This window comes from Nerophis ophidion, linkage group LG14 (assembly GCF_033978795.1).
Source record: "Nerophis ophidion isolate RoL-2023_Sa linkage group LG14, RoL_Noph_v1.0, whole genome shotgun sequence".
Classification (NCBI taxonomy): Eukaryota; Metazoa; Chordata; class Actinopteri; order Syngnathiformes; family Syngnathidae; genus Nerophis; species Nerophis ophidion.
Window position 1 is genome coordinate 33,888,609 of NC_084624.1, and position 19,201 is coordinate 33,907,809.

General features: G+C 39.9%; 1 protein-coding gene across 2 annotated transcripts; it reads right to left on the reverse strand.

Moving 5' to 3' along the window:
- Window positions 1-5,559: 5,559 nt before the first annotated feature.
- On the reverse strand, window positions 5,560-15,591 carry ube2v2 (ubiquitin-conjugating enzyme E2 variant 2). 2 transcript variants are annotated; one of them, XM_061920484.1, is made up of 4 exons: window positions 15,482-15,591; window positions 8,679-8,827; window positions 8,483-8,608; window positions 5,560-6,351 (listed from the first exon to the last, which is right to left on the reverse strand). In XM_061920484.1, the coding sequence occupies exons 1-4, from the start codon at window positions 15,495-15,497 to the stop codon at window positions 6,205-6,207; spliced, it is 438 nt and encodes a 145-aa protein (XP_061776468.1). In that variant the 5' UTR covers window positions 15,498-15,591; the 3' UTR covers window positions 5,560-6,204. The 2 variants fall into 2 exon arrangements, with proteins under 2 accessions (XP_061776468.1, XP_061776469.1); XM_061920485.1 differs by lacking the exon at window positions 15,482-15,591 and adding an exon at window positions 15,429-15,451.
- Between the last annotated feature and the right edge of the window lie 3,610 nt (window positions 15,592-19,201).

Sequence of the window (19,201 nt, forward strand, 5' to 3'; positions counted from 1 at the left end):
ACACGTTTCCAGTGAGGGTTGGACTCCGCCAAGGCTGTCCTTTGTCACCGATTCTGTTCATAACTTTTATGGACAGAATTTCTAGGCGCAGTCAAGTCGTTAAGGGGATCCAGTTTGGTGGCTGCAAGATTAGGTCTCTGCTTTTTGTAAATGATTTTGTCCTGATGGCTTCATCTGGCCAGGATCTTCAGATCTCATTGGATCGATTCGCAGCCGAGTGTGAAGCGACTGGGATGAGAATCAGCACCTTCAAGTCCAGTTCATAGTCCTCGCCCGGAAAAGGGTGGAGTGCCATCTCCGGGTTGGGGAGGAGACCTTGTCCCAAGTGGAGGAGTTCAAGTACCTAGGAGTCTTGTTCACGAGTGTGAGGAAAGAATGGATCGTGAGATCGACAGGCGGATCCGTACGGCGTCTTCAGTAATGCGGACGTTGTATCGATCTGTTGTGGTGAAAAAGGAGCTGAGCCGGAATGCAAAGCTCTCAATTTACCGGTCGATCAACGTTCCCATCCTCACCTATGGTCATGAGCTTTGGGTCATGACCGAAAGGACAAGATCATGGGTACAAGCGGCCGAAATGAGTTTCCTCTGCCGGGTGGCAGGGCTCTCCCTTAGAGATAGGGTGAGAAGCTCTGCCATCCGGGGGGAGCTCAAAGTAAAGCCGCTGCTCCTCCACATCGAGAGGAGCCAGATGAGGTGGTTCGGGCATCTGGTCAGGATGCCACCCGAACGCCTCCCTAGGGAGGTGTTTAGGGCACGTTCAACCGGCAGGAGGCCACGGGGAAGACCCAGGACACGTTGGGAAGACTATGTCTCCCGGCTGGCCTGCGAATGCCTCGGGATCCCCCGGGAAGAGCTGGACGAAGTGGCTGGGGAGAGGAAAGTCTGGGTTTCTCTGCTTAGGCTGCTGCCCCCGCGACTTAACCTTGGATAAGTGGAAGAAGATGGATGGATGGATGGATGGATGGATGGATGGATGGATGGATAGCATGCTGTGTGTTCAAATGTTTCAGCATATTGCTTGCATGTCCTCCTTTTGATGAACAAGCAGCCTTATAATTATTACAAGCAGCGCTGTTGCAATCTTTTCTTGTAAAATGTAGTCAACTGTAGAGCGTTTGTTGCACCCGGGCTCTGCCATTTTGAAATCTGTCATCCCTTCACAACGTCATCCTTACCCGGGAGGATCGATAAGTGAATCGTTTGAATAAACGGCAAGCGATTCTAAGAAATTGATACACTTGGAACTGGTTCTGAACAAGAATGGGTTTTTGATTTCCATCTCTATTTAGTGCACACATTTAGATTTAGACTAAGATGTGATATTTATAGTTAATATATACATTTATATTTGAGATTTATGTTTAGATATAACATTTAGATACATTTTGAGTCCACATTTACTTTAAATTTAAAATTGATGAAAATGAGCTAAATGTGAGAAAAGTGAGTTAAATCTGAGAAATACATCTTTTAGACCAGTGGTTCTCAAATGGGGGTACGCGTACCACTGGGGGTACTTGAAGGTATGCCAAGGGGTAGGCGAGATTTTTTTTTAAATATTATAAAAATAGCAACAATTAAAAAATATTTTATAAATATATTTATTGAATAATACTTAAACAAAATATGAATGTAAGTTCATAAACTGTGAAAAGAAAAGCAACAATGCAATATTCAGTGTTGACAGCTAGATTTTTTTGTGGACATTTTCCTTAGAAATTTAAATGTTAAAGATTTATTTTTTTGTGAAGAAATGTTTAGAATTAAGTTCATGAATCCAGATGGATCTCTATTACAATCCCCAAAAAGGGCACTTTTAGTTGATATGTGTAGAAAATCTTTATTTATAATTGAATCACTTGTTTATTTTTCAACAAGTTTTTAGTCATTTTTATATCTTATTTTCCAAATAGTTCAAGAAAGACCACTACAAATGAAAAATATTTTGCACTTTTATACAATTTAATAAATCAGAAACTGAAACATAGTGCTGTATTTTACTTCTTTATCTCTTTTTTTCAACCAAATATGCTTTGCTCTGATTAGGGGGTACTTGAATTAAAAAAATGTTCACAGGTGGTACATCACTGAAAAAAGGTTGAGAACCACTGTTTTAGAAAAGTGTAACTGAACTTTTAGATTCGGCATCCCAGATAGAGTTGCATATATCCATCCATCCATTTCCGACCGCTTGTCCCGTTCGGGGTCGCGGGGGGTGCTGGAGCCTATCTCAGCTGCATTCGGGCGGGAGGCAGTGTACACCCTGGACAAGTCACCACCTCATCACAGGGCCAACACAGATAGACAACAATTTAGTGTTGCCATTCAACCTATCCCCGAGAAAGCAATATATACAACAACTAAAATAACAACCATGGTACGTTGCATTATCCGTTTTGGATCCCGTTACAAATCAAGTGTCCACTCTTGCGTGGTCAGCGACACATCTTTAAGACATGGTTCACTTCCGTTGTCATCACACCTGTGAGTGCAAATTAAAGTGGGCGCCACTTAAGAGTGTCTGTGGCCGCAGCTCGACCCTTCTCACATAGCTCTGATCCCTCTCCTCTGAAGTCATGCGCCTCTCGCAACAAATAACTGCTATTGCGACATCCAGTGGACACATTTAAAACAGCAGTTTCTTTCTTTTCAAAAATGTCAGCAAATTATTATACTTACAGCGAAACTCCTCTCGCGAGCTGGATAAAACTTGTTCGAGGGGGCCTGAGCAAGCCAAAGGGTCAGATGTTTGTCCCCCTTGCTGTGCCAGAAGGAGCTAAGTCTTCAGGTGCTACACCCAAGTTGCACAAGTCCACTTCTCCAGATCGGTGTTGGACAAGTAGCTACTTATTTCAACGAAGAAGGCAATGTTACTCCTGAATAAGCACAGAAAAAAGTGCTGGAGAATGATGGAGTTGTGTGTACACATATTTCCCCCTTCACATTTTGGACTGCCCCCTTGCATATGCCTGCTTAACACCCTGTGTGTAGCTCTCATTGCTAGGTTGAGTGTCCAGATTTTTGGTACTGAAAATATGGTCACCCTATTTCATAAGTGTCAAAGTCAAGGCCAGATCCAGACTTGGAGAAGGCATTCGACCGTGTCCCTCGGGAAGTCCTGTGGGGAGTGCTCAGAGAGTATGGGGTATCGGACTGTCTTATTATGGCAGTCCGATCCCTGTACGATCAGTGTCAGAGCTTGGTCCGCATTGCTGGCAGTAAGTCGGACACGTTTCCAGTGAGGGTTGGACTCCGCCAATGTTGCCCTTTGTCACCGATTCTGTTCATAACTTTTATGGACAGAATTTCTAGACGCAGTCAAGGCATTGAGGGGTTCCGGTTTGGTGGCCGCGGGATTAGGTCTCTGCTTTTTGCAGACGATGTGGTCCTGTTGGCTTCATCTGGCCGGGATCTTCAGCTCTCACTGAATCGGTTCGCAGCCGAGTGTGAAGCGGCCGGAATGAGAATCAGCACCTCCAAATCCGAGTCCATGGTTCTCTCCCGGAAAAGGGTGGAGTGCCATCTCCGGGTTGGGGAGGAGACCCTGCCCCAAGTGGAGGAGTTCAAGTACCTAGGAGTCTTGTTCACGAGTGGGGGAAGAGTGGATCGTGAGCTCGACAGGCGGATCGGTGCGGCGTCTTCAGTAATGCGGACGTTGTACCGATCTGTTGTGGTGAAGAAGGAGCTGAGCCGGAAGGCAAAGCTCTCAATTTACCGGTCGATCTACGTTCCCATCCTCACCTATGGTCATGAGCTTTGGGTCATGACCGAAAGGATAAGATCACGGGTACAAGCGGCCGAAATGAGTTTCCTCCGCCGTGTGGCGGGGCTCTCCCTTAGAGATAGGGTGAGAAGCTCTGCCATCCGGGAGGAACTCAAAGTAAAGCCGCTGCTCCTCCACATCGAGAGGAGCCAGATGAGGTGGTTCGGGCATCTGGTCAGGATGCCACCCGAACGCCTCCCTAGGGAGGTGTTTAGAGCACGTCCAACCGGTAGGAGGCCACGGGGAAGACCCAGGACACGTTGGGAAGACTATGTCTCCCGACTGGCCTGGGAACGCCTCGGGATCCCCCGGGAAGAGCTAGACGAAGTGGCTGGGGAGAGGGAAGTCTGGGCTTCCCTGCTTAGGCTGCTGCCCCCGCGACCCGACCTCGGATAAGCGGAAGAAGATGGATGGATGGATGGACCAGGGATATTTGATTAGTATTAGAACCGGCCCGCAGGCAACAGCCGCCTGCTGCTGTTTTGCACGCACCAATACTCCATCAGTGTTGGCGCTAGGAATTTTCAAAATGGGGTCCCAGGGACTCTTTCAAGTCCCACAGTAATTTGTTGGGGTCCCTATTTTTTGTAAGCGTTTTGAAAGCAAATGTTAAATCCATGCATTATCCTGTAATATCTCACATTCTATATTGTGTTTTGGAAAAACTTGTCATAAAGGTTACTTAATTCATTAAAAAAAACACAGAAGAAAACAAATGTTTATGCCAATGTTACGTTAATCAGTAATAAACATTCATTCGCTTTCTTCTTTCCTTCATGGATCTAAACCAGGGGTGTCATACGTACGCCCCGCATCAGCCCCGCGAACAGTTTTTATCCAGCCTGCGGAATGAGTTTGACAAGTATGAAAATGAGATGGAATTTTTTTCATGAAAAAAAACTGCTGTTCTAAATGTGTCCACTGGATGTCGCAATAGCAATTAAGAAAAAAAAAACACATTAGTGCAACAGTCAACAAAAATGAGCAAACTACATGAATAACATCCTGTAATTTGATTTTGATATTTTTTAATCTTGATAGGTTGAAAATGAACACCAATGAGTTGACTGATGAACATTATCACATAATTTAGTCAGAAAGTGTAAATAACAGATCGAATACTCTTAACGGCAACATGTAATTGTAAAAGAAACCCAACAACATTATATGTACATTTTCAGAATGTGTTTGTTATATTTTTAAACAAAGAAAACAATCTGAAGTTGACTTTATTTTTAATTACAATACCAGTCCGGCCCCCTTGAGAGTAGATTTTCTCCATATGGCCCTCGATCTGAAATGAGTTTGACACCCCTGATCTAAACTTTACCGGTATTTTTTTTCTATATTTTTATTCTAATATTTCCAGACTGTTTGTTGTATTTTTGGCCAAAGACATACAAAATAATGTCTTGATTTTTAAGTTATAATGCCATGATTTTAAGTCCTGCTCGGGTGTGCACAGATTTTCCTCCATGAGGCTCCTGAGCTAAAATGAGTTTGACACCCCTGCCCTATTGTATTTCATTTGTAATCACACCACAAACAGGGAAGAACATCAATTTCGACTGATTCAAAATCGATACAGCGTTGATCGAGTAGAAATCTGTTTAAGCTTTCACATATTTAGAGAGGACCCTCCAGAATCTCCCTTAATATTGCCAATCTTGAAGAAATTCTTAACAGGAGAGGAAACAGAGAACAACAGGGAAACTACGCCCCCTTTTGGCGCAATAAGGGGATCCACTCATTCGCACGTTGGGTTGGACGGGAAAAAAAGCGTTTGGGACGTGGTTGAGTTTTTGCAGTGATTTTTAATGTCAGAAAATCACAAGTTCATACACCTGCCATTTTCACTAGACGTTAAATGCAAGGGCTGGTTTATTTAGTCTTTTTCTTACCCCAGAACAGAACAGGCTTCAACGTCTGTTACATGTCAAAACAGCTTGAGAAAAAAAAAAAACATTGGTATTGTGTCAAATACATATATATCTATTTATATATTTATAAAAAAAAATCTCACCTTGTGACACTACGTTTAGACTACAGAGCAACAGTTCTGTATTACTGAGCCACCTGCATATTAAAAAAAAAGACAAAAAAAGTGGCTTGTCTTTTCTGACTTTAACTTAAGAAGGTATGAGTTACACTATTTGCCCCTTCTGGTGTACACAATGCTAACACTGTGTGGCATCATCAAGCCCATTTAGGCTGCATTGAACATATTAGTAATTATGATAATGGTTCTTGTTGTAGATGCTCCGCACAGACTATTTATTTTGAAATATAATGTGTTGACGTCCAATCCTGCTCCTGCAGACTTTATTGTATATGTGCAAGGTGAGCCTTTTGATGTTCTTTGTTACTGTTTTTTTTTTTTTTGGACAGAATATTTCTAAATAAGGTTTTTAAGACACAGGTCAAAACAATCCATTATGACTAAGTGCTGTAGGTTTGTCCTTCTGGAGGTTGTGGAAGCTTCATATTTTCTTTGGACATCATTAGACGCCTTAACTCTTGAAGAACAATTTTTATGGTATAAGAATTCTGCCATTTTGCTAATACTGGTATGCTACGCGAGTCCACCTGCGAGACAAAAAGAACAACGCTTTAGTTGACAGGACAGACACTCTTTTAGGAAGCTTGATTGAAAATCTCCCATAAGTGAGTACACCCCTCACAATTGAGCACAATACTGTGGAAAGTCAACTTGGATATACTTTACTCTGTGTAGAAACACAATATTTAAATGACTAATGGAAAAATTGTTTTTGATTGTATTTAGTTATTGTGTACTGTTGGATTTGTTTTGCTCAAACAACAGTATGTGATACAAGGGAATAATGAACTGGTTAAAAAATGGTGTCGATATTGTTAAACAACAAATCGCACCTATCGTAAAAAAATTGAAAGTTAATACATGTGATTGGTAACGGTATTAGTATCGGCCCAGCCAATCTCATTCATGGATAATTGGTATTGGAATCAGCAGCCGAAAAACCCTGATCGGAACATCCCTATACTGTACCAGAAAAAAATGAATTCAAAACTGCAAAAAAAGACATTTGAATCCGAAAAAAGCAGAAGCTCAAATAAACAATATATGTAAGTGAAAAATGAAAATAATCTATTCAACCCAGTAATGTATTGTCACCAGGGTGAATCATTATAATATTCAACCAAACATTCTGTGCACAGGTATTTTTAAATATTTAATATTACGCTTTAAAGGTTATTTTTTTAAGTACAAAAGTTTTAACCCTGCTGCAAAAGAAGCTGTCACAAAGCCAGGCGCAAAGAAAGTTTTTTCGTTTCCCGAAAGCGTTTGAAATGTGCAAAAAGTTTGCCAGACGACCCGAGGACTAAAGCGATGTGTGATGTTATCATGGAAATGACGGAGTTGGAGAACCAGCCCTTTACCATCGATGAAGATATCGGCCTTTGTCAGGACAAATCTACATCTACACTTTGTCAGAGCCACCTTTTTTGGATTCTTTCTAACCCCCAGCTAGTGCTGCACGATTAATCGAAATTGAATCGACATCTAGGTTTTAATTAGTGCAGCATATACCCACGAGAAGCTAAGGTTTTTGGGGTTTTTTTTCCTGCGCCATCACCGGCATTTGATTGGCAGAAATGATTGCCAGTCAGAATTGTTGAGACTCGCGTTTCTTCGTCTCTCGCTTCAAACAGGAAGAAATACGCCTTACCTTGTGCATCGCTCTTAGTGCCCAACTTTTAAATTAACTGAGCAGAGTGACCCCTCTTTTCACTCATTCACAATCTTTGTCTCGGCAGAGAGGGGTGCCGCTGCCCACACACTCAGAGAGCCACATGACCCGCCAGTGAGAAGTGTTGCAAAGTATCACAAATTAGGAGGGAAAAAATAAGATATAAAGCCAAATGTCCCGTTGTGGAAATGTTTCAGCTTCAAATCGGATGGGCAATATGAGCACGGACGAACAAGCAAAAATGCTGCGATCACGTGATAGCAATAAAAAACAAGACAACTGGGGGAAAAAATGCACTTTAAGGTGTTTAATATCTATTTAGGTGAAATGTATGCTAACATAAATTAGTCCATTTAGTGAATGATCTTCCAATTACAGTACAATGGTAAGCAATTCTAGAGTAATGACAAAAGTTGATATCATTTTAAATGAATACTTATATAAAATATATATACTATGATTACATTACATTATAAACAATGTATATTTTTATAGATTATATTTTCAGTTAAAGAGCATGACGTAGACCAAAGCTGTTAAGACGTCTGTCTGCATAAAGCTAAATATTTTTTGAAGTAAATTATTGCATATTGTTTAAATGTGTGGCACCTTGAGATAATATGTTGAGTGACCATGTAAAAGTAATAGGTCTTTCTTTAATTGTTATTTTTGCAGTTTCATGTATGAAATATAAAAATCGCACATAAAATCACTTTTGCAATTTCAGAGGGAAAAAAAAAATCGCAATTAATTTTTTTCATCAAAATTGTGCAATCCTACCTGGAGGTGTGCACAGACTACAGTTAATTGAACTTAAAATAGTAATAGATGTAACTGTATCGGTCTTGAGGCAGGAAGTTATCAGTATATGCTTAAAAAAAGATGTGTTGTGTATCCTTAATAAAAATAATTGCTGAAATGTGAGGGGTGTATTCACTTTTGTTAGATACTGTAATAATAAACCACATAGAAATTACATTGCTTACCATCCCATTGGAATTATTTATCCCGTTCATGCTAATTTTTGTTACAAATCTAACAGTCGGGGCTGTCTCTGGGTATTTGGGTCCACATTCCACTTTCAGGCTGTATATCCTGTTCTCATAAGTGGTCTGAATTATGAGAGAAAAAGAGAACTTGTAATAAAGTATGTGGAAGTTAGGCTTAAAAGTGAGTGCTTACTCTGACGGGTCCGATGATCATGGCGGTCCACTGCGTGAGGTTCATGTCCTCGTCATTCTCCAGACCCCAGCTCACTGTGCCATCGCCTTCGCCCTTCTGGCCGTCTTCCAGCTCTTCCAAAAGGCGAAAATTGCGAGGAACTCTAACTCCTACAACAAAATGGTTGTATTAAGTTTTATTGTCTGGTATAAGAGTTTGTAACAGATTAGCTGAGCTGTACAGTGAAAGAACTTAAGCACTATACAAAATAAATCAAAATTTTCCCCAACCCGCAAACTCAGTACATCAGACAATGACAAGTCATTCTGAATTTACATAATTGACATCAGCGCCAGATGTATAAAATACTTGTTGGACCGCAAAATTTTACTTTAAATGCAGCAAGGCAAACTAAATGAGTCTGTTTTAAATCCTCACTCTATCACCCTGGGAATGCAGCATATTGGTGTTTACCATACATAGGCAGTCGCCACAAATACACTTCGCTCTTACACACGGTATAGTGGGACAGTCTGTAAATACAGCATGTCATTCTAAATCCAACCAGTAGATTGAATCGTAATGCTGCTTAACACATCTTATAAGCACTGACTTGGTCTGCCAGAGAATATAAGACTGAGAAAGCAGAATCAGTCAGTATGTGTCCATCGATCCATCCACCTTCTTCCGCTTATCCGAGGTCGGGGTCGCGAAGGATGCTGGAGCCTATGGTACACCCTGGACAAGTCGCAACGTAATCGCAGGGCCAACACAGATAGACAACATTTACACTCACATTCACACACTAGGGCCAATTTAGTGTTGCCAATCAACCTTTACCCAGGTGCATTTCTTTAGGGGTGGGAGGAAGCCGGAGTACCCGGAGGGAACCTACGCAGTTACGGGGAGTACATGCAAACTCCACACAGGAAGACCCAGAGACCGGAGATCGAACTCAGGACCTTCTTATTATTTTTCTTTACAACATGTCAAGAAAGGAGTAGGCAGAGGCAAAGCCTATTTAATCGTACCACTTTTCCACTTCGTAGTAATTACTTCAAGTCTGAGCACAGCAGCATCTTAGCAGAAAGGACCACTGGTTATTACTCCTAAGTTATCTTCTACCAATCACTATTATTTTAATATTATACTAGTATCATATGTGTATAAATGTATTTTATCTGCTGAGGTTTTTTTTATGTTGTAGCTGTCAAAAATTTATAAAATTGCCAATACTGATAAAAGAAGGCTGATATTGATATACATCAAAATTCCAAATATCGGCGCCGACAATTAATAGTCAATCCCTAACTGGTATATATCTGCGGCATATAGTCGGATTCGGCTAATATATGTAAACATATTTACTTTTTCTAAAATTTGATGGATGCGCTTTATAGCTCGGAAAATATGGTACTTGGTATTGAATCAATACCCAATTTGTGGTTTTGTTCAGAACTAATGCAAAGTATTTAAACAATAGAAGAATAAGTGTTTATTTCTTTTTAACATAAGTGTAGACAGATACATCCTACAACAGAAACTATCCAACTATCAACGGTAAATTATAGTAGATTGGTAATAGTTTTAAGAAAACATGATAACAGGAAATTATCTAAATTGTTACCACATGCGTCAGCACGCAAATTAAGAGCCTTTGTAACCCATTTTAAAATGCGTTTGTCATAATTTATATACCAAATGATATGATATATATTGTTATCACAGGAGGCTGCAATGTAGATCACGATATAGATTTCAAGTCATATGGCCCATCTCTAGTCCCCCGCTACTTGCTTAATCAAAGTCAGATAGGATAGGGTCCAGCTTACCCGTGGACCCTAATAAGGCCAAGCAGTAGAGAAAATGTATAAATGCCCAATAAAGGGCTTAAGAGGCTCCACAGCAGCACCTTAATGGTACAAACATGAACTCAATAAAATGCATGTTGCCTCAAAAATGAAAACTTGAAAAAATGTGTCCCCAAAGCACAATAATGTACGTTCACAACAAGCTTTTACCAGAAGACCTCTTACGCACATACACTTAATAAATCAGCCACATGAAATAAGCTACGACCAATGGAGCACAAAGTGCCCTTGCTGGTGATTTTTTTTACCAAATGATTTATGGTAATGGTTTGTGTGCTCCTGCCTGAAGTGCTAAGAGCCACCAAGTTAATAACACTACAATCTAAAAAAAAAGTGGTGAATCAAAGTGTCAGAATATGTGTTGCGCTTGAAGTCAATGTTTTCAGGAGGCATTGAACATGCAGTGTTGTAAAATGATGGAAGCACACACACTTCAGAAGAAAGGGGAGATGTACTATCCCACTGTTCTTAAAAATATTCCGATGGGGAAAAAAACTATTAGTAGGCTGCGTAACATTCATGCAAATTCCAGAGCTTGTGACTGTGAAACATAAGAGTGAATGAATGGAAAAAAACAGAAAGTCTACTAGAAGTTTGGGATCTCACCATTGCTGCTACTTTACTCTACATTTAGGGCCCTTAATGCATTTGGTTGTGGTGTCCCGCCATGGCAAAATCATGGCCCCTACACCTTGAAAATAAGTGTTTTTACGCAAAAACAAATGTACTTAATATAATGTATTGATTGATTGATGGCCTCCAGAAAAAAATCACACATCGTCCATGCTGTATGTAGTTTTTATTGCCAATCACAGGTTTTACCTCCCGCGCAAACACTTTTATCTTTGTGCTTCCTCAGACGCACAACACTTTCTCATTCTCCGCCAATCTGCTTTCAGGCACAGACATTGTGTTTGCAAACATGGAAGAAATGAATATCAGATAAAAACTACACGGACATGAAATATTACCACCAGCAGGTCATATATATATATATATATATACATATATACATACATAAAACCTTTTATTTGCGCACCGTTGCCCAAATGAATCTGGAATAGGCTCCAGCACAGTACGCGACACCGAGTGGGGACAGGTGGTAGAATATGGATGGATGGGTAACTACTAAAATGCACCAAAATTCGGCCGCCAGAAAAAGTACTTTGATCGCAAATTATACGTCATTTCCATTGAGCGCATGCAATTTGCATATCGCAAGACGAGATTTAAGACGATTTTTTGTAGATGGTTTAGTCAGTAACCCTACATTATTATATTTAGAAATAGTAAACCAAGTTGTGGTAGTAGTTTAGTCAGTAGTTTAGTCGTGGATGTACACTGTATAGTGGTTAGGGTTAGGGTTGGACTGATTTGAGGGCAATACTCAGTTATATTGTCCCGACTACAAATTAATAGATTTACATAAGTATTCAATAAATTATTTTGACACCAAAAACATGTATTTGCGCCCTTTGATTTGCAAAATTTGCACCACACATTATTCAAATATATAGCTGGAAGCAATTTGCAAAAAGATTGCGCATTAAACAAATTTGCAAAATGCGGTTGCGCATTTAGCAAATTGCTCACATTGGTATTGTGCCTATGTTGTAAGCACAATACCAATGGCGCGCAATTTGCAAAATGCGCAACTGCATTTTGCAGATTTAATATCAAATCAAATGTTTATTGGATTCATCACGACTAAACTACTGACTAAACTACTACCAAGTGTGGATCCAGGCCGGGTGGCCTATTTCAAGTTCCACGTAACCCTACATTAATATATTTTATAAATAGTAAACCAAGTTGTGGTAGTAGTTTAGTCAGTAGTTCTGTCATGGATGTACACTGTATAGTGATTCATCACTATACAGTGTACATCCACAACTAAAGTTCTATCTATCTATCTATCTATCTATCTATCAACTGACTAAACTACTACCAAGTGTGGATTCAGGCCGGGTGGCGTATTTCAAGTTCCACGTAACCCTACATTATTCCATCCATCCATTTCCTACCGCTTATTCCCTTTTGGGGTCACGAGGGGCGTTGGCGCCTATCTCAGCTACAATCGGGCGGAAGGCGGGGTACACCCTGGACAATTTTCCACCTCATCGCAGGGCCAAAACAGATATACAGACAACATTCACACTCACATTCACACACTAGGGCCAAATTAGAGTTGGCAATCAACCTATCCCCAGGTGCATGTCTTTGGAAGCGGGAGTACCCGGAGGGAACCCACGCATTCATGGGGAGAACATGCAAACTTCAAACAGAAAGATCCCGAGCCTGGGATTGAACCTAGGACTGCAGGACCTTCGTATTGTGAGGCAGACGCACTAACCCCTCTGCCACTGTGAAGCCACCCAACATTATTATATTTTATAAATAGTAAACCAAGTTGTGGTAGTAGTTTAGTCAGTAGTTCTGTCGTGGATGTACACTGTATAGTGATGAATCCAATAAACATTTGATTTAATTTGAGTTGATTTGACATTAAATTTGCAAAATGCGGTTGCTCATTTTGCAAATTGCTCACATTGGTATTGTGCCTATGTTGTAAGCACAATACCAATGGCGCTCAATTGGCAAAATGCGGTTGCGCATTTTGCAAATTTAATGTCAAATCAAATCAGATCAAAAGTTTATTGGATTTATCACTATACAGTGTACATCCACGACCAAACAACTGACTAAGCTCCTACCAAGTGTGGATACAGGCCGGGTGGCCTATTCCATCCATTTCCCACCGCTTATTCCCTTTTGGGGTTGCGGGGGGCGTTGGCGCCTATCTCAGCTACACCTCATCGCAGGGCCAACACAGATAGACGGACAACATTCACACTCACATTCACACACTAGGGCCAATTTAGTGTTTCCAATCAACCTATCCCCAGGTGCATGTCTTTGGAAATGGGAGGAAGCCGGAGTACCTGGAGGGAACCCACGCATTCACGGGGAGAACATGCAAACTAAACTCCACACAGAAAGATCCCGAGCCTGGGATTGAACCCAGGACTGCAGGACCTTCGTATTGTGACGCAGACGCACTAACCCCTCTCCCACTGTGAAGCCACCCTACATTATTATATTTTATAAATAGTAAACCAAGTTGTGGTAGTAGTTTAGTCAGTAGTTCTGTCGCAAAATGCGGTTGCGCATTTTGCAAATTGTTCACATTGGTATTGTGCCTATGTTGTAAGCACAATACCAATGGCACGCGAGGTCAAATCAAATCAAATCTTTATTGGATTCATCACTATACAGAGTACATCCACGACTAAACTATAGACTAAATTATTACCAAGTGTGGTTTCAGGCCGGGTGGCCTACTTCAAGTTCCAGGTAACCCTACATTATTATATTTTATAAATAGTAAACCAAATTGTGGTAGTAGTTTAGTCAGTAGTTCTGTCGTGGATGTACACTGTATAGTGATGAATCCAATAAACATTTGATTTCATTTGAGTTGATATATATATATATTTTTTTTTTTTTTTGGCCCTAGTGTGTGAATGTGAATGTTGTCTGTCTATCTGTGTTGGCCCTGCGATGAGGTGGCGACTTGTCCAGGGTGTACGCAGTCTTCTGCCCGATTGTAGCTGAGATAGGCGCCAGCGCCCCCCGCGACCCCAAAAGGGAATAAGCGGTAGAAAATGGATGGATGGATGGATGGATTTGACATTAAATTTGCAAAATGCAGTTGCGCATTTTGCAAATAGCTCACATTGGTATTGTGCCTATGTTGAAAGCACACTACCAATAACGCGCAATTTGCAAAATGCGGTTGCGCATTTTGCAAATTTAATGTCAAAACAAATCAAATCAAATGTTTATTGAATATATCACTATACAGTGTACATCCACGACTAAACTACTGACTAAACTACTACCAAGTGTGGATTCAGGCCGGGTGACCTATATCAAGTTCCAGGTAACCCTACATTATCATATTTTATAAATAGTAAACCAAGTTGTGGTAGTAGTTCTGTCGTGGTTGTACACTGTATAGTGATGAATCCAATAAACAGTTGATTTCATTTGACATTAAATTTGCAAATTGCTCACATTGGTATTGTGCCTACAACACTACGCAGCAAAAACGTAACACCTGGGAAGGCCATGGGTGAGGATACAGCTTCAAACCATGGCACAAATATGAAGTCAACGTTCTTTTAGTTCAACAATCAACTAAAAGTGACTATTAGACGGACCAGCTTTGATTTTCGCCAAAATGGGGCTGTGACTAATCCCTGGAACCAAAAACGACGACAACTTTGCAAGTGTAACCGCTGCTGTGATGTTTAATAAGAGCTGGGTTTATAACAATAGGACACATCGTGCGAAAAACGGGACTAAATGTAAAAAAGCCACGTTAATAAGACATTAAACGACAGCTAGCGCATTGCAGCTAATGCTAACGTCACCAGACATTGCTGGGAATGTCGGCGTAGCTGCTACAAACTGTCCACATTATTATGTGTTTACAACATCGTAATTAAGTAAGCATCATGACTTAATTCCAAATGCTCATTGTTTATTTTAATTTTAATTGTGGCTTTGCTCCTCCTAGCTGAGTGGCAGCAGAGCGGCTGTGTCACAATGTTGTCGTCGCCAGGTTAGCTTGAGATAAACACAATCCCCGCGGTCTCATTTCTTTACACAAAACATCAATATAATAATATATGAGATTTTTATCATTTCCTTGGTATTAAAAGTGACATTTGTGACTCACTGGCGCCCTTTAACTGAACACTAGCTCAGCAAGCTGGCGACACAGCAGCGCCGCGCACTTGGTGGCCTTTTTTTTTTTTTTTTTAACCAAAACGAGACTCTTTTTGTCACCTTCTATATTATTCGACTGTCTATTACCGAAAGCCGCGAATCAAACCTGGAATAAACGGGGGCGTAGGTTGGAGCGTATTGTCTATGAGGCTAACAGACCTGAGGAGGCCGCCATCTTCTTCAGCCGAGTCCAGAAGCACAGAGAAGAGTGACGTCACGGCGGAGGGCGACACTCCCTCCCGGGCGATGACGACATCACAACAGGTTCCGCTTCCAATAGAACCACTAACTTCTACATTAAAACACTCTCTACCTCTAACGACAAAAAAAGCTGTGAAAACGATGATGCTGTGATCCAAATTTAAGTTATTTACCGAAATTGAGTGAGCGTATGGCTTTGCACTTTGTTTATTATATACCAGGGGTCTCAAACTCAATTTACCTGGGGGCCACTGGATGCAGAAACTGGGTGAGGCTGGGCCGCTAGAAAAGTTTTCTTAATAAAATCGAACATGCACTTTTTAATGAATTCACCTTCCTTTAATGGCTTTCCCGCCCTAGCAACATACTTGCCGACTCTCGCAACTTTTCCGGGAAACACCCAAATATCAGTGCTCCTGTCGTCATTCTCCCGGTTTTCACCCGGATAACAATAGTAAGGGCGTGTCGTGATGGCCCTACCTTTGATGTTCTCTACGAACTACCGTCTCGTCCGCTTTTTCACCATACAAACAGTGTGCAGACCCAGTCACATATTGTATGAGGCTTCCGCAGACCCAGGGAAGTGACTGCAAGACATACTTATTCAACAGCCATACAGGTCACACTGAGGGTGGCCGTATAAACAACTTTATCACTGTGGGGTTGGGGTTGGGTTGGGTGTATATTGTAGCCCGGAAGAGTTAGGGCTGCATGGGATTCTGGGTATTTGTTCTGTTGTGTTTATGTTGTGTTACAATGCGGATGTTCTCCCAAAATGTAGTTTTTCATTCTTGTTTGGTGTGGGTTCATAGTGTGGCACATATTAGTAACAGTGTTAAAGTTGTTTGTACAGCCACCCTCAGTGTGACATGTATGGCTGTTGATCAACTATGTCTTGCAGTCTCTTACTGCGGTTGTTTACAGGCTATAACATGGGGCTGGGCTGGCACGCTGTCCGTACAGGTTGAAGAGGACGCTTAAGGCAGTGCCTCAGCGGTGCCCTCTTAATAATGTTAGTAAGGTGAAATTCGAGAGAATGTTTATCCCTGGAGGGGCACTGACATTGGGAGTCTCCTGGAAAAATCGAGGGTATAAAAGTAAGATGCTGTTAAGCGCCTTTCATGTAAAACTCGCGGGCCGCACCAACATTAAATTTTCACATCAAGGTGCGGGCCGCAAAAGAACGTCTCGCGGGCCACAATTGGCCCGCGGGCCGCGTATTTGAGACCCCTGGTATATACAGTGGGGCAAAAAAGTATTTAGTCAGCCACCGATTGTGCAAGTTCTCCCACTTAAAATGATGACAGAGGTCTGTAATTTTCATCACAGGTACACTTCAACTAAGAGACATAATGTGAAAAAAAATCCAGGAATTCACATTGTAGGAATTTTAAAGAATTTATTTGTAAATTATGGTGTAAAATAAGTATTTGGTCAACCATTCAAAGCTCTCACTGATGGAAGGAGGTTTTGGCTCAAAATCTCACAATACATGGCCCCATTCATTCTTTCCTTAACACGGATCAATCGTCCTCTCCCCTTAGCAGAAAAACAGCCCCAAAGCATGATGTTTCCACCCCCATGCTTCACAGTAGGTGTGGTGTTCTTGGGATGCAACTCAGTATTCTTCTTCCTCCAAACACGACAAGTTGAGTTTATACCAAAATGGATACATGGATGATACAGCAGAGGATTGGGAGAATGTCATGTGGTCAGATGAAACCAAAATAGAAATTTTTGGTATAAACTCAACTTGTCGTGTTTGGAGGAAGAAGAATACTGAGTTGCATCCCAATAACACCATACCTACTGTGAAGCATGGGGGTGGAAACATCCTGCGTTGGGGCTGTTTTTCTGCTAAGGGGACAGGACGATTGAGCCGTGTTAAGGAAAGAATGAATGGGGCCATGTATTGTGAGATTTTGAGCCAAAACCTCCTTCCATCAGTGAGAGCTTTGAATAGTTGACCAAATACTTATTTTCCACCATAATTTACAAATAAATTCTTTAAAATTCCTACAATGTGAATTCCTGGATTTTTTTTTCACATTCTGTCTCTCACAGTTGAAGTGTACCTATGATGAAAAAAAAAATAATAATATATATATATATATATATATATATATATTAGGGCTGCGAATCTTTGGGTGTCCCACATTTCGATTCAGTATCGATTCTTGGGGTCGCGATTCGATGATATATCGCTTTTTCCGATTCAACGCGATTCTCGATTCAAAAACAATAATCTTCCGATTCAAAATGATTCTGTATTCATTCAATACGTAGGATTTTAGCAGGATCTACCCCAGTCTGCTGACATGCAAGCAGAGTAGTAGATTTAAAAAAAAAAAAAGCTTTTATAATTGTAAAGGACAATGTTTTATCAACTGATTGCAATAATGTAAATTTGTTTTAACTATTATCCATCCATCCATTTTCTACTGCTTATTCCCTTTTTTTTGGGGTCGACAAACCCCATTTTATCTTTGTGAAAACATTGGACACAGTGTGTTGTCAAGCTTATGAGATGCGATGCAAGTGTAAGCCACTGTGACACTATTGTTCTTTTTTATTATTTTTATAAATGTCTAATGATAATGTCAATGAGCGTTTTTTAATCACTGCTATGCTGAAATTATAACTATTATTGATACTGTTGTTGATAATATTAATTTTTGTTTCACTACTTTTGGTTTGTTCTGTGTCGTGTTTGTGTCTCCTCTCAATTGCTCTGTTTATTGCAGTTCTGAGTGTTGCTGGATCAGGTTTGGTTTTGGAATTAGATTTCATTGTTATGGTATTGTTGTGTATTGTTTTGTTGGATAGATTAAAAAAAATAAAATAAAAACATTTTTCTTTTTAAAAATAGATTTTTTTAAAACTGAGAATCGATCCTGAATCGCACATGAAAATTGCGATTCATATTCGAATCGATTTTTTCACACACCCCTGATATATATATATATATATATATATATATATATATATTTATATATGTATTTGTATACATTTATATATATATATATATTTCTATTCTATTTTAGTTTTTTTTTTTTTTTTTAACTTCAAACCTTTATTTGATACAGTTGTGCGATGTTCCGTTTATTTTCACGTTTTTTGGGATATCCTAAACAAAATATTTTCTCTTTTTTTAATTTATTTTAATGTGTTCTTTTATACTTTAAACGATTTTAAATATTCTTAAATTTGATTTTATACGTTATATTTACTCTGTCCTTTCATCTATTTCATGATCTTATATACTGTAATATTGTACATGGTAATTGTTATATATTGTATATGATAGACATATCAGTATATATAATATACTGTACATGTAAATATTATGTATTAACATTTTATATCGCTATATTTAGTCTATTTATACCTGCATTGTCCTTTCCATCCTTACACTTTCCATCATTGTAACTGAGCTACTGTGTGGAACAATTTCCCTTGTGGATCATTAAAGTTTGTCCAAGTCTAATCTTAGTTTTCTTACTTCTTACACATGTAAATTCCTTTTTGTTTATATTCATGTCATGACTTTTAGGTATTTTTCCTATATTTGACTGTTTGTATTCATCATGAATTCAACATAGGAAACATTTAAGGTAACTCTTATATAATGTTGTTTTAGCATATTTATATTATAAACAAACAGCTCCAAACTACCTT